The following is a 13,859-nucleotide window of genomic DNA, read 5'->3' on the forward strand; positions in this document are numbered from 1 at the left end:
TTGAATTTCAGTATTACTTAATATGAGTTGTTAGTGTATTTTGCTCATTTTAATTAATTTCTTCTCAAATATGTTAATTCAGACAGTGCTTCTGGAGACCATGGGGACTCTGCCAGTCTTGGTGCCATCAATGCTGCCTATAGTAACTCCTCACTTCCACAGTCTACTGGGCAGTCGGAGGAGCCATTCACCACCTACTTTGATGAGAAGATTGCCATTCCTGAGGAGGAGGTTGGTGACATATTTGAACCAGCATATTATTGTCTGGGGAAAGCTTGTGTGTGAAAGATTTACTAGATGACATATGCTCAAAGGTTCAGGTCTAATTTTTGTAGCCAATCTCTGAAGACTAGATTTTTAAATTAGAATAAATAAATTATTAAGGAATATGAGGGCCTGAAACACAGTTAGTTGCTAAGTGGTACTAGGGAGCTCCCCTGCCCCCACATGTGGCTCTTAATCCTGTTTAGATAGTGCTTGGAACCAAAGCTACTGATTTTATTAGTCTGATTTTAGAATGAGATGCTGATGGAAAGAGCATGGAAGGCGAGGGCTCTCACTTAGACAAATGATCAGCTTGTCAATAAGAGATGGATAAGATGAAGTGAAAGTTGGACCCATTCAATATCTAACCCTTAGGCTTTGTTCTTGTGAAGCTGATATTGATGATTCATATGTAATTCAATAATAGATAAATTAAATCAGTAGTTTGGAGGTGACACTCAGTTTGAGCTCCTCTCTTCTCTTGTATAGTATTCTTGTTTTAGCTTTCGTAAACTCTGGGCATTCACGGGACCTGGCTTTCTTATGAGTATTGCCTATCTGGATCCAGGAAATATTGAATCCGATTTGCAGTCTGGAGCAGTGGCTGGATTTAAGGTGAACATCTACATCTACCCCTGCCCTTTTAAACAAAAACTATACCCTAAATCCTTTCCTATACCCTGTCTGTGGGCTAGCAGCTTCAAGGGTTACATGCAGATACAGTTGATCCTTGAACCACATGGGTTTGAACTGCATAGATCTATTTGTATGTGGATTCTCTTTTTTGAGATTTTTGACCGTTTGAAAAAACTCAAGAGATGAACTGAATAACTTAGAAATATTGAAGAAAATGTTAGGTATGTCATAAATGCATAAAATAAATGTAGATAAACTATTTTATCTAAACAAAAATAAAAATACCAGATGGGAAATATATACAAATCTGTTATAAAAAATTAAATTTATTTAGAACTTACACAATTCATACATGCTGCTAATTACAGTTGATGGACATGCAAGGAAATATCAGGATGTGATATTAAATTATAACTACATAAAATTAATTATGTACTTCTGCAGTAATTTTGTAGCCACCTACTTTTGCTGTTGTGGTGAACTGAAGTGTTGTGAGTTTCCACCTAACATGCTGTGTGACTGATCATCTTTGATCATTCTTCTCTCTAATAAATTGTGTATTGTAGTAAAAAGTGATTTGTTGAAGTTCTCATGCATTTTTGACCATATATGATCCTTATGCATATATGATCCTTATCCTTTGTATTGACTATTTACTTATCATTGAGGCTTGCAGTCAATAGGAAGTAGTTTAGTTTGGGGAAGTCAAAGGAATGTGGATTTTCATCTATACAGGTGATTGGTGCTCCTACTCCACTAGACCCTGTATTGTTTAAGGGTAAGTTGTTCTTCATTGGTAGTGACACTTACTATAAAAAGTTTTTCCCATCTGGTTTTTTTTTTTTTTTAATTTAATCCATGTAATTTTCTTGAACAAAGGAGAAATTGCAGTGGGAGAAGCAGCTCAGAAAGGAACATGGTACTGAGCAGGTCAAGTTAAGTAACTAATATAGAGCTCAGATTATTTTGATGCTTGACATGGGCTTTTCCAGCATGTAGTGTTTCCCTTTAATATTGCCAAAGCCAAACCAAAACAATAACAACAACAACAATAAAAAAAAAAAACAACACTCAGTTGTCTGATGAATACTTCGGGATTTTTTTTGTTCTTAGCTGCTCTGGGTCCTTCTGTTGGCCACCATAGTGGGTCTGCTGCTTCAGCGCCTTGCAGCTAGACTGGGAGTGGTAACTGGGCTACATCTTGCTGAAGTGTGTCACCGTCAGTATCCCAAGGTGAGCAGTGTTCTGTGCTATTTGTGTCTCATCCATTTGGTAATCTGTGTATCTGGCAATATGTGTTAACCCCACTGTATACTGAGATATTGGAGGACTTGAACTGGAGTATTAAGGGAACTCCTGCTGCCCCTCTTATTGCCAAGCCATGTTTCCCCCAATCTTCAAAATCTAACATAAAGTTCACTTGCTTCCAGAATGTTAGAAATTCTGCTTGAGCAAACCATTTACTCCACTTTCTGGAATCTAGCAGTGCCCATCCCATGAAGGGGAAGGGTGCTCTCCCCAAGCCCTCCATGTTGCTCCATCAGTTTTCATTATATGATTCTTCTTTGTTGTTTATTTTGCTATTACTTTGAAAGAGGTCAGTTTTTTCCTTTTACTACACAGCATATGTGGTAGGATTTGGGTATTTGTGAAGTATTTTTAAATTTATTGTCACTCCAGGAGTTATACTATTTTTGCAGATTCCTTCAGGTTGTTTTGGGACCTTCTTACTATGTCTAAGGCAGGAATACACTGTGTCTGGAAGACTTTTTTATTTTTCATTGCTGGAGAACAAACCCAGAGCCTTGCATATACTAGTTAAGTTTTCTACTGCTGAACTACATCCCCCAGTGGTCCTGGAAGACATTTTAAATATAGCTTCATCTTTGGATAAGATACTGAGCTATTTTTCATGTGTCCTTGAAGTTTAAGCTCTTTTGATGGCTACAAATATTAAGTACTCTTGCCTGTTTTTCAAAAAACCTTGGGCCAAGTTCAATGATGTATACCTATAATACCAACTACTCAGGGTTGAGGCAGGAGGATTGCAATTTTGAAGCCAGTCTCAGCAAATTAATGAGAACCTGTCTCAAAGTGAAAAATAAATACCTCTGTTTTTAGGCAGAGGGGAGTGAAGGGAGGGGAGGGTATAGAGATAGGAAGGATAGTAAAATGAGTTGGACATTATTATCCTATGTACATTTATGATTACATGACTGGTGTTATTCTACATCATGTACCATGAGAAGAATGAGAGGTTATACTCCATTTATGTATGATGTACTAAAATGCATTCTACTATCATATATTAGAACAAATTTTTAAAAATTAAAAAAAAAAAAAGAATGGCTAGGGATGTAGCTCAGTGGTGAAGAGCCCTGGGTTCAATATCCAGTACAGAAAAAAATAAATAAATAAAACAACCTTGGTAATTTATAATTTCTTCTAGCTTCTCTTTCTTCATATGAAAGTGTTTTTTTATGGTTTCAGTGAGAGAACATTAATTAAATATGTGTTTTCCTACTTTGCTACATGCCACCCAATTCCAACTACTTTATCCTGGTCTTTTTGCTTATCTGTTTTTACTTGCCATGTGTATTATTATTACTTTAGAAATGACACACCCCCACCCCCAGGCTTTTCATATTTGTTTTGTTAACTCCAGCTATGGTCAAAATAGGTGTTTTCTTTTGTAGTCGTTTTCTTTTCTCTCTCGACCCTTATACCATATTGGCATACTATTCTTCCCTAAAGCTTTTTAGAATTATTTTTAGGCAAGAAATATAATGGTAAATAAAATTCCATTCCTATTTTAAATGGGAAGGAAGAAGAAAAAAGTAAATGAGTTGCCATGCTGACCTTGGCAACTTCACATAGTCCATAACCTGGAAGCATATTTTCCTTTTCCTTCTGGGGATCACAGTGCAGTGATACACTGAATAGGACCAGGTTCAGGTGATTCCTCTCCAGTAGAGAGCCTTATAAAGGATCATCTTTGGCAATCCTTTAGACTAGAACTATAGAAAAAGTTCTTAGAAATGAATAATCAGAACCACTTCTTTCATTCTTGGCTGTGTAGGTCCCACGGATCATCCTGTGGCTGATGGTGGAGTTGGCAATCATTGGCTCAGATATGCAAGAAGTCATTGGCTCAGCCATTGCCATCAATCTCCTGTCTGTGGGAAGGTGAGGGGGTTTTCCCTGGAAAGTTAACAGTGTTTTCCTGGATTTCAAAGTAAAGGCAAAAATGAAAACTCAACTCATTTTCAATTTTCAAGATTCAACTGAAGTATTATTACTTTTGTGGAGCCTTTCTGGAACCACCCTCCTCTCCCCCAGCAGTCTTCTGTTCCCATGGTGGGTTATACATACTTCTATTATAGAGTCTGTGGTATTTTGTATTTGATTGTTTATTTGTATGTCATTTTATCCCACAGATAGTGAGCTCGTTGAGGATAAGACCTATACTTTACAGATTCCTGACCAAAAAAATCTGTCTCAGTACATGAGTGAACATGCTTAAGTTAGTGCTCTGCTCCTCAGCTATCCAAGGCCTGGCTCCCTGACACTGTCCCTCCTCCCCTACATCCTAGCTTCTTGTAGGTGTTCCGTATCAGTGGGAGGAAGGTGTTTTTCAATGTTTCTTTCCTTTAATCTCCATTTCTGATCTCTAACCTAGGGTTCCCCTGTGGGGTGGAGTTCTCATCACCATCGCAGATACTTTTGTTTTTCTCTTTTTGGACAAATATGGTAAGGCGAGTGGGAATGAGGGTGGCAATCAAAGGAGCCACTTTCCATTACATGGCTGCTGGGGAAGTGCCTTCTTTGAGCTCACTGCTACATTTCCCCTTTAGGCTTGCGGAAGCTAGAAGCATTTTTTGGCTTTCTCATCACAGTTATGGCCCTCACATTTGGATATGAGGCAAGTGTTACATGCTGGTCATTAGTTTTTTAAAACAGGTTTTGTTTTGTGTTTAGTCTTTCACTGTAAAAGACAGTAACAATGCTAGGATGGCTTAATGGTATTGCATGTTTCAACAAAAAGCCAGTTCAGCCCTGGGCTATTTATTTTGAAGGAATATAATCTATAGTCAAAATCCATGTGCAGGAAGGCCTTCAGAGATTCCTATTCCAAAATGACGAGATGCTATTTTCCAGAATAGGTTCCCTGGTGCCAAACTGGCCATCCTGACAGTAGAACAGCCTTGGAGAGGGTTAGGGAGGGGTTTGCATGGTTATTCTTATTGCTAGCCAAAAGTGGTTCTGTTTTTGTTTATTCAGTTTATATTAATTTCAGCTTAAATTTTCTTTGTATCCAAAGAGTTAATGAATTATAGGTGATACAGTGAATATTTCTTGGTTTATTTTGTGCCCCAATCAGATATTCTTAGAAGTCAGTACCATTATTTGCATTAATAGCACTTTTCTCTGTCTTGTTGTTGCTTACTGGCCTGGCTAAACTTTAAAAACTGTATCTAATCTATGAGTTGATTATGCAGTTTGGCCTAAAGTTTCCAAGAAAAATGCTGAATCTGGGAAAAGGATGTATGAGAAATTTTTATGAATGAGACTTTGACTATACACTGTGCCAGAAATAGGTGATTTTTAAGTTAATATAAGTGAACAGACACATCATAAATGTTGATAATAAAGAATTGAATTTCTAGAGAATCTAGTCTTGAATTCCCTGATTCCCTGGCAGTAAGCCTCATTTGTTGCTTGGTATTTGTGTGTGTGTGGGGGGAGGGGGGTATGTTGGGAATCCAGGGCCTTGCACATCCTAGGTAAGCATGCCGTGCTCATTCACTTCCCCTCTGTTTTTTTGATTGTTTGTTTGTTGTTAATATTTTTTAGTTATAGTTGGAAACAATACCTTTATTTCACTTTTTTATTTGGTGCTGATGATTGAACCCAGGGTCTCGCACATGTGAAGCGAGCGCTCTACCACTGAAACACAACCCCAGCCCCTTGTTTTTGTTTTTAAGGAGATAGGTCTCACTATGTTTCCAAAGCTGGCTTCTAACTTCTGAATTAAACTAATCTTCTTGCCTTAGCCTCCCAAATATCTGGGAACTAAGGCATGTGCCAGTGTTTTTAGCTGTTGCTTAGTTTTTTGAGGATCTGTATCCTTCACTGTTTTAGATGATTATTGTAGAAAGTGTTGCAAGGAGAAAAGGATACCACGAGCTCCCTAGTTCTATGTTATGCTCCTGTGTCATGTTTCATGAAGGCTAATAATTGTTATGTTGATATGTAGTATATTACAGTGAAACCCAGCCAGAGCCAGGTTCTCAAGGGCATGTTCGTGCCATCTTGTTCTGGCTGTAAGACCCCGCAGATTGAACAGGCTGTGGGCATCGTGGGAGCTGTCATTATGCCACACAACATGTACCTACATTCTGCCTTAGTCAAGGTGAGCAAAAGCCCTTTTGTCATTGCCCATCTGGATAGTTAATGAGATCTTTTCCTTTATTACAAGGGACAGAACTTAGCTTGCAATTCCTAGAATCCTGAAGGAGCAAGGCTGGAAGTTTATAAACTGCATGTTCTTGGGCTGTGTTTTTATCAGTAAATTGAAGAGGGATTAGTGACCCCACAGAGAAGCTAGGACTGATGTTCTTAAAGGCCTCAATGTGCATCAAACCTCTTATGTTTAAATCTCCAGGGCTAAATGACCTTGCAGTCAGTAGTAACGGTGCCCAATCATACTTTATCAATTAATCTTATGCAATCTTTTGCTGGATGATTTCAGAGACCTTTATAAGTCAGGTTGTACATTTTTAGGACCGAAATCAGCCTGTTTTTGTAGGTCGGTGGTCCTTCCTGTCACAATATCCGAGAGTCAGTAGTACTTAGTCCCTGGTCCCTATTTGGAAAATGCACAGTGCTCTCCAAGGGAATGGAGTTTTTAATTGCTTAGTGAACTAGGATATAGGTAAGTCTTGGGTCTCCCCCATTTCATCTAGTCAGTTGTTTGCCCTCTGAATCTCTCTGCTGACATTTCAGGACTGATATCCAAAGTCCTGAAATACTCCCAAGAAACTCATTTCCATGTACTCCAAAAATGAATGCTGCTGTTATCTCCCTAGTCTAGACAGGTAAACCGCGCCAATAAGCAGGAAGTCCGAGAAGCCAACAAGTACTTTTTCATTGAATCCTGCATTGCCCTCTTTGTTTCCTTCATCATCAACGTCTTTGTCGTCTCAGTCTTTGCTGAAGCATTTTTTGGGAAAACCAATGAGCAGGTGGTAAGTAAGCCTGGGTCAGGGGTGGTCTTGAGTTTTAGGGCAAAATGCAGGCTGGAATGGGGTTAGGGAAGTACAACATTGACTTAAGAGTCCAGGAAAATGATTCTTTGGCCCCCATGCTATACTCCACAACCCCAGTCACTGTGCACCACTCAGCCTATAGTGGTGGCTGAAGAAGCCTGGACCCATCTGTTCTCACTTCTGTCTGGGAAGGAAGCTGGCCTCAGCTGTCATGTAGGTGGCTTCAGTCTCTTCAGCTCTTTATTATTCCCTTTTGTTTCCTATTAACTTCTGCCTGCTTGCTGGTCAGTCTTGCCATTTGAGATGTCAGCTTGGGAAGAGTTGGCAAACAGGAAACAGAAAGTATGACCAGGATAGGCTTTGTTTTGTCATTTTGAATTCTGTGTCCAGATTTCTGACTGCCTATGTAGTTTTGACTCATTTATTTCCTGCCAGCAAGACCTCTGACTGCTGGCTTTGCTTTGACTAAGGGCTTCCTGTCCTGGGTGTCCTTTCATGTTTGAAGCCTTCTTGAGGGCCTCTCCTCTAGTCCTCATTAAAATGCCCCAGTGTTTATGTATTGCCATATCTGTTCTAACTCAGTAAAGACTTTGATGACATGCTCTTTGCAAGTGTGGAATGTGGAAAAATTGTGGAGGAGGATCCCAAGTAAGAGTGCTGCCTTTTTCTGTCCCCATCACCACCTGTATCCAGGGTTTTTTTTCTCTAGCTGTGTATTATTATTATTATTATTTTATTTAGTTGTAGATGGACCACAATACCTTTGTCTATCTATCCATCTATCTATCTATTTTTTATGGTGCCAAGGATGCTACCCAGTGCCTCACACATGCTAGGCAAGTGCTCTGTCACAGAGCTACAACCCCAGTCTTCTAGCTGCCTCTTGAGAGGGCATGTATGTGATGTATTGGAGAGCTTTTCTCATCTGGTCCTGGCCTGTGAAATAAAAGTTGCTCTTAAACATTTTTGGGTTCTAGGTTGATGTGTGTAAAAATAGCAGCAGTCCCTATGCTGGCCTTTTCCCTGAAGATAATTCAACTCTGGCTGTGGATATCTACAAAGGGGTAAGCCTCTGGAGGTTATGTTTTTTTTCTTTGTTTGTGACTCAATCTTCTCAGCATATTTTCTGGTCTTAGTGACTTCACTTCATTTCTGAGCAGGTTTATCTCCCCTGGAGTATCATTTATTTTAAAGGTCCAGATGCCAGATAAACATTTTGGATTACATGGGAGGGAATAGAGGATCAGTTGAAAAGGTGGATTGTATGCTAGCTGTTCCCAAACTCATAGTATAGTACATTCTTTTACAGGATGTTAATGGGGTGACTATAAAAAAATGTAGTCAGGCATGGTAGTACGTGCCTGTAATCCCAGTGGCATGAGAGGCTACGACAGGTGGATTGCAAGGCCAGGCTGGGCAACTTATCGAGACCCTATCTTAAAATAAAACTGGGAATGTTGCTCAATGATTGTGTGCCCTGGGTTTAATCCCCAATACAGTTTTTTAAAAAAGGAATAAAGAAAATGTCCCTTCTAAGGTCTCTCCGTAACCCCCTTTTTTCTTATTTATAGGGGATTTCTGTCCCATTAAGTGGTCCCTTTGTGACCTTCCAAGAGTTGAATATATAGTATACAGCATCTCCCATATTTATTTGACTTGTTCTTGCACTTTTGCCATTTTCTAGAAGAGTGTGTTAAGGAGAACAATTTGGGAAATGTGGTTAGGCTTGTGTTTTTTCAGAATTTAAGATGGTAGATGGAGATCAAGACTTTAGACGCTTAGAGAAGTGAAGAGAGTAGGCTGAGGAATGAAGGACCATCCAGCAACTGTTGAGACTGAAAGCCTCTAGAATCAGATCGAGACCTGAGCCTACTTTTGGGACAGTGCCTAGCATAGTTTCTAGTGTAGGTGATTCTTGGCAAAGAAGAGGGAGAAATGTCACAGAGAAATGGTGTTTGGGGTGTTTTCTATGCAGATGACTGACTCAGGCATATCTTCTCCCTTGCCTGTCCCAGGGTGTTGTGCTGGGATGTTACTTCGGGCCTGCTGCACTCTACATCTGGGCAGTGGGGATCTTGGCTGCTGGACAGAGCTCCACCATGACAGGAACCTATTCTGGTCAGTTTGTCATGGAGGTATGTGCTTCTGTTGAACAGAGGGAGGTGACTAATCCTTAGATATTTCTTGGTCCCTTCTAAAGTCTCTCCGTAACCCCTTTTTCTTCTTCCTGGTCCAGCCTGTTATCCTATTCCTGTGTTTTCTTTCAGGGATTCCTAAACCTAAAATGGTCACGTTTTGCTCGAGTGATTCTGACACGCTCTATTGCTATCATCCCCACTCTGCTTGTTGCTGTCTTCCAAGATGTAGAGCATCTAACAGGGATGAATGACTTCCTGAATGTTCTGCAGAGCTTACAGGTGAGCAGGGTCTGGGGAAACTCATCCCACATAGTCAGATAATATTAAATACTGCCCTAGTGTAGCAAGCCTTGTGTTGGGTTTAGTGGGGAAATGGAGATGAAGAAAGAGGCCTGGGTCTTGTAATGCAGAAAATGTATATGAAATATTGCCATCTAAGTAAGTTTTAGGAATAGTTTTGTTTTTCAGTCCTATTGAGTGGGAATTATGAACTATATACTTAAATATGGAACACAAAATTGTAGTTCATTAATCTAGCAAGCATTAAGTGAACTATGGGACATGGTGGTATGTCAATAAGACATGTATGTTAATAAGACAAGTCAGATGCAGTATTTGTAAAGACACTTAGATCATCATTCATGCTAGATTAATGACAACTTGGCAGATGTCAACAATTCTTGAAGCATGTCAGGCTGATAGTTATAACTATTTCTCATGAAGTAAGAGAGGCCTGTTTTATTATATTTTCCTTGCACTAACTGTACTGTTCTGTTTTCCAGCTTCCTTTTGCTCTCATACCCATTCTCACATTCACAAGCTTGCGGCCAGTAATGAATGACTTTTCCAATGGAATGTGAGTGTACTCATCCTACTTCTACCATGAGGATGCTGATATATGGGAGAAGGGCATCAATAGTTCACTGAGAAATGAGTTATATAGGGGAACTATATGCTTTGAGAGGTGATTGCTATCTGCTTCCTCTTTGGCTTAGAAAATGGAGAATATAAATATAGTAAAGGCAAGAAAACCCTTTTTTAGTTCAGTTTTGGGGCTTTAACTCTTTAGCTTTAGCCACTGATCTTAGTAAGGCATAAGTTAATGCCTTTTATATATACCTTAAGTGGATATGGGATATTTGAAATGAATTGTTGCATTTCAAAGGACTCTCCTCAGATGGCTCTTTGTATTTCTAAGCCTTGTTACTTTTCTATAGTCTTAAATATTAGGGTTTACTTAATAGTATTTTTTTCTTTCCTTCTTCCTATAATTGTCTGACTTATTTAAGCAAATCTGGGACATAATAAGAACTATTTTTCAGTTCCTTTTTCAGTGACTCTAACTCTTGTCCTGTTTACCCCTCAAAATGCCATTTCCTTTTCTGTCTATGGCCAGACTGAATTTTTCCACCAGTGACTGTGTTGATTCTTTCACAGAGGCTGGAGGATTGCTGGTGGGATCTTGGTCCTTATTGTGTCTTCTATCAACATGTACTTTGTAGTGGTTTATGTCCAGGAACTAGGGCATGTGGTGTTGTATGTCGTGGCGGCTGTGATCAGTGTGGCTTATCTGGGGTTTGTGTTCTACTTGGTAAGTACAGTCTTGATGAGGCAGGGGCATGGGTATCTGGGATGGTAGAAGACGGCTACCTGACATTCAGAAATGAATAGACTCTAAAGAGCAAAAGGCACTCTGCCTCCTGGTCATTGAGGTAGTTTAATAATCAGCTATTTATATTTCTAATCATTTTATTTACTTTGGTTCCTAAGGGCTAGCATTATTCTAACGCTTGTTTATAGTTTCTTAATTTTTAAAAAGAAGGTGTAGTAATGTTTGAGAAAATTAAAAAAAGGTAACAGTATATAGAGTGGAGAGTAGTAGAAGATGGAATTGAAGGAGACTGATCAGTGAGATTTAGAGCACTGGGGTGGGATACAGATAGGCTCATGGCTTGGCACCGCTCTACTACTTACTGTTTAAGGAAGTAAGTAAATAGTGTTTTCCCTTTGAATTATTCTGGAGTTATCTGGAAAATCCTGGTTATAAAACTATAGCAACAATGCAAAAAGAATGCAAAATTATTTGTACCCAAATTATCCAAAATTTTTTTTAAAGTCTGGAGTAAATTCTGTAAAAGTGATAATTGTAGTTGTCTTGGGAACATGGAATTATGTATTCTGTTTTCTTGATCTTTAACATTGCTAATATTAGTGAAAATTGCTAAAGTTATAGCAATAACAAAAAATCTACCTCCCTACTTTAAATAGATGTCTCTGGAAAACACGAGAGTTGGGAATAAGAAGCAGCAGGATTTTTGCCATTTCTGCTACAGAAATGGTTAAAAATGGAGGCTGGAGATGTGCTATTGATCTCTAGAACATTAACCTATTCCTCATGCCAGTGTTTGCCACAGGTTAGGTATCTGATTGAAAAAACAACATTAGTGAATATTGGAAAAGTGTGTCTTAGATTGGAATATCCATTCTCTTTCCTTTCCAAATAAACCTCAATCAAACAAGGGTTATTGTGACCCTAGGATCTAGGAAATCTAAGTAATTGAATATATCCTTGACTGCAGTTGCTTTGAAAATTTTCTTATTAGTCAGGAGAATCCTTCCTTCATATAAATTGTGTATGAAGCTGCTGAGTTGTCCTTAGCGTGATACTGCTAGTGTGATTGTTGAAGTTCCATTTTCCAAGGTGAAGATTTCTGCTGTTTATCTCCCAAATAGAACTTCATGGAGAAGCTCAGAAGACTATGCCATTGTCTTTGTCAGTTATTCTTCCCATTCCTTATGATGGGGAGTTGCAGGAGATTGAAACAAAGTGGTCATCAGGGTTAGAGAAATAAGCCACAGACAGAGCAGCAGGAACAGAGAGAACTCAGTATTTAAATAGCAGGACAAACTTGTTGAGGAAGGCAGATTCCAGGAAGTTTTGAAGGGGGCATGAGGTTGGGAGAGTTAGTTGGGCAACCTTAGTTGTAGAAATCCCCAAGGTGGACAAAGTTAGATGTTTAAGGAAGGGATCAGTTGCATTTGAGCAGAACCTTATGAGCAGTCATGCTGGGTGAGAGGGTTTTTCACAGAGCCTGGTGAATGATGATTGTGTTTTATCTTCTAGGGTTGGCAATGTTTGATTGCACTGGGCATGTCCTTCCTGGACTGTGGTCACACGGTAAGCATCTCTAAAGTCCTGATGACTGAAGAAGCCACCAGTGACTATACTAAGTAAACACTGGATCAGTCTGTCTGTCTTCCGCAGGTAGCCATCAGAGCCAGTGTGTTTCTATGGTTTACTGTGTGAACATAGCCATAAGTATGTGCTGTTGCACAGACTCAAATTCTGGTTGGAAAAGCCTTTGTTTCATGTTCATTTGAAAGATGAAGGGTTTTTTTGTTTGTTTGTTTGTTTGTTAATGTTGTTTGTTTGTTTCCCTTTCTGACAACTTACCTGAGATCTAAGAACTGGATTAGGTAGCATCTTTGAAAAGTTAATATTTGCTGCTGTCATTCCAACACTAAATTCTTAAGTAGCTACCCAAGAGCCAGTTTATTTTAGCCTTTTGAAGGAAAATTCTCATGCATGATTCTAAACCAGCTTTTATGTTTTTTAAAAAGTTAGAAATATAGTAGAATTTTTCATAATACAAAGTGCAGATGTGGTAGTTTTGTAAGTTTTGTTTGTCAGAAGATAATGGATTTGAGAGGCTGAGAAATACTTTTATGCATATTCTTTCAATTATTTTAATTATAAAAATCTCAACTAGTGATTTCATCCATATAACATATAAAATCAAGATAGCTCTGCCTCTATCAGGTTCAGGATTCTTTTAACTTTCTTCCACTTTAAGTTTCTCAGCAGAAGTTAAGTGGGGTGGGAATGCATAATAAAGGTAAAAAATGAACAAACAGCAAAACCCACCTGTACCTGGTGGTTACTAATCACGTCTGAAGGTTTTTCTCAGAGATTGAAAGGTTACCAGGATTTTTGTGGGAGTCTGAGGTTAATAACACCTCTTACCACAGAACTTTCCTGACGTTTACTCTTGAGTACATGTAGTTATAAAAACGTCACCCTCCTCCTTTAAGAGGGGGGTGATAGAAAAAGATAGCAGCATTTATAAACTGACTTTCTCATGAGACTTTGGGGGTGGGGAGAGAAGACTCAGAAGGGAAAGAAGAACCATCTGCTTTATTCCTGAAAGACACCTCTTGCCCAAATCATGTTTCTCTGATGCAACACTCAGCTGCATGTTCAAGATGTCTTGCAAAGCAGTCTCAGGAGCTATATGGACCTAACCATTACAAAGCATGCTGTGTCAGCAAGTCAGTAGTTGTTGCTGTGGTTCCAAGTTCCCTCAGCAAGGTGGCACCAGGCTACCTCTCTTCAGCAGTTCCCTCAGAGGGAAAACAGACCACATGGCGGAGCTCTGGAGTTAGAGGAAATGGGTGTCTTCAGCATGGAGCTGCTGCTCTTTCAGCCACTTCTGACATTTTTACTTGTGGAGCCTGAGGCTGTGTGATTCTGTCAAATCAAATCACATTTGTC

At 39.2% G+C, this 13,859-nt stretch overlaps 1 protein-coding gene across 3 annotated transcripts in view; it reads left to right on the forward strand.

Moving 5' to 3' along the window:
• The window catches only part of Slc11a2 (solute carrier family 11 member 2), a 31,750-nt gene that overhangs the window by 12,411 nt on the left and 5,480 nt on the right, over nt 1-13,859 (forward strand). For 2 of the 3 annotated variants that reach the window (XM_005324950.5, XM_013358468.4), the window contains exons 3-16: nt 83-231; nt 754-879; nt 2,014-2,133; nt 3,980-4,086; nt 4,580-4,650; nt 4,755-4,822; nt 6,158-6,313; nt 6,990-7,148; nt 8,147-8,233; nt 9,185-9,304; nt 9,437-9,586; nt 10,090-10,163; nt 10,745-10,898; nt 12,432-12,485. In XM_005324950.5, coding sequence (XP_005325007.3) covers nt 83-231; nt 754-879; nt 2,014-2,133; nt 3,980-4,086; nt 4,580-4,650; nt 4,755-4,822; nt 6,158-6,313; nt 6,990-7,148; nt 8,147-8,233; nt 9,185-9,304; nt 9,437-9,586; nt 10,090-10,163; nt 10,745-10,898; nt 12,432-12,485 — 1,595 coding nt within the window. The remainder of the gene's footprint in view (nt 1-82; nt 232-753; nt 880-2,013; nt 2,134-3,979; nt 4,087-4,579; nt 4,651-4,754; nt 4,823-6,157; nt 6,314-6,989; nt 7,149-8,146; nt 8,234-9,184; nt 9,305-9,436; nt 9,587-10,089; nt 10,164-10,744; nt 10,899-12,431; nt 12,486-13,859) is intronic. The other variant, XM_040280636.2, reaches the window with a different exon arrangement.

Source organism: Ictidomys tridecemlineatus, chromosome 6 (assembly GCF_052094955.1).
Source record: "Ictidomys tridecemlineatus isolate mIctTri1 chromosome 6, mIctTri1.hap1, whole genome shotgun sequence".
NCBI lineage: Eukaryota > Metazoa > Chordata > Mammalia > Rodentia > Sciuridae > Ictidomys > Ictidomys tridecemlineatus.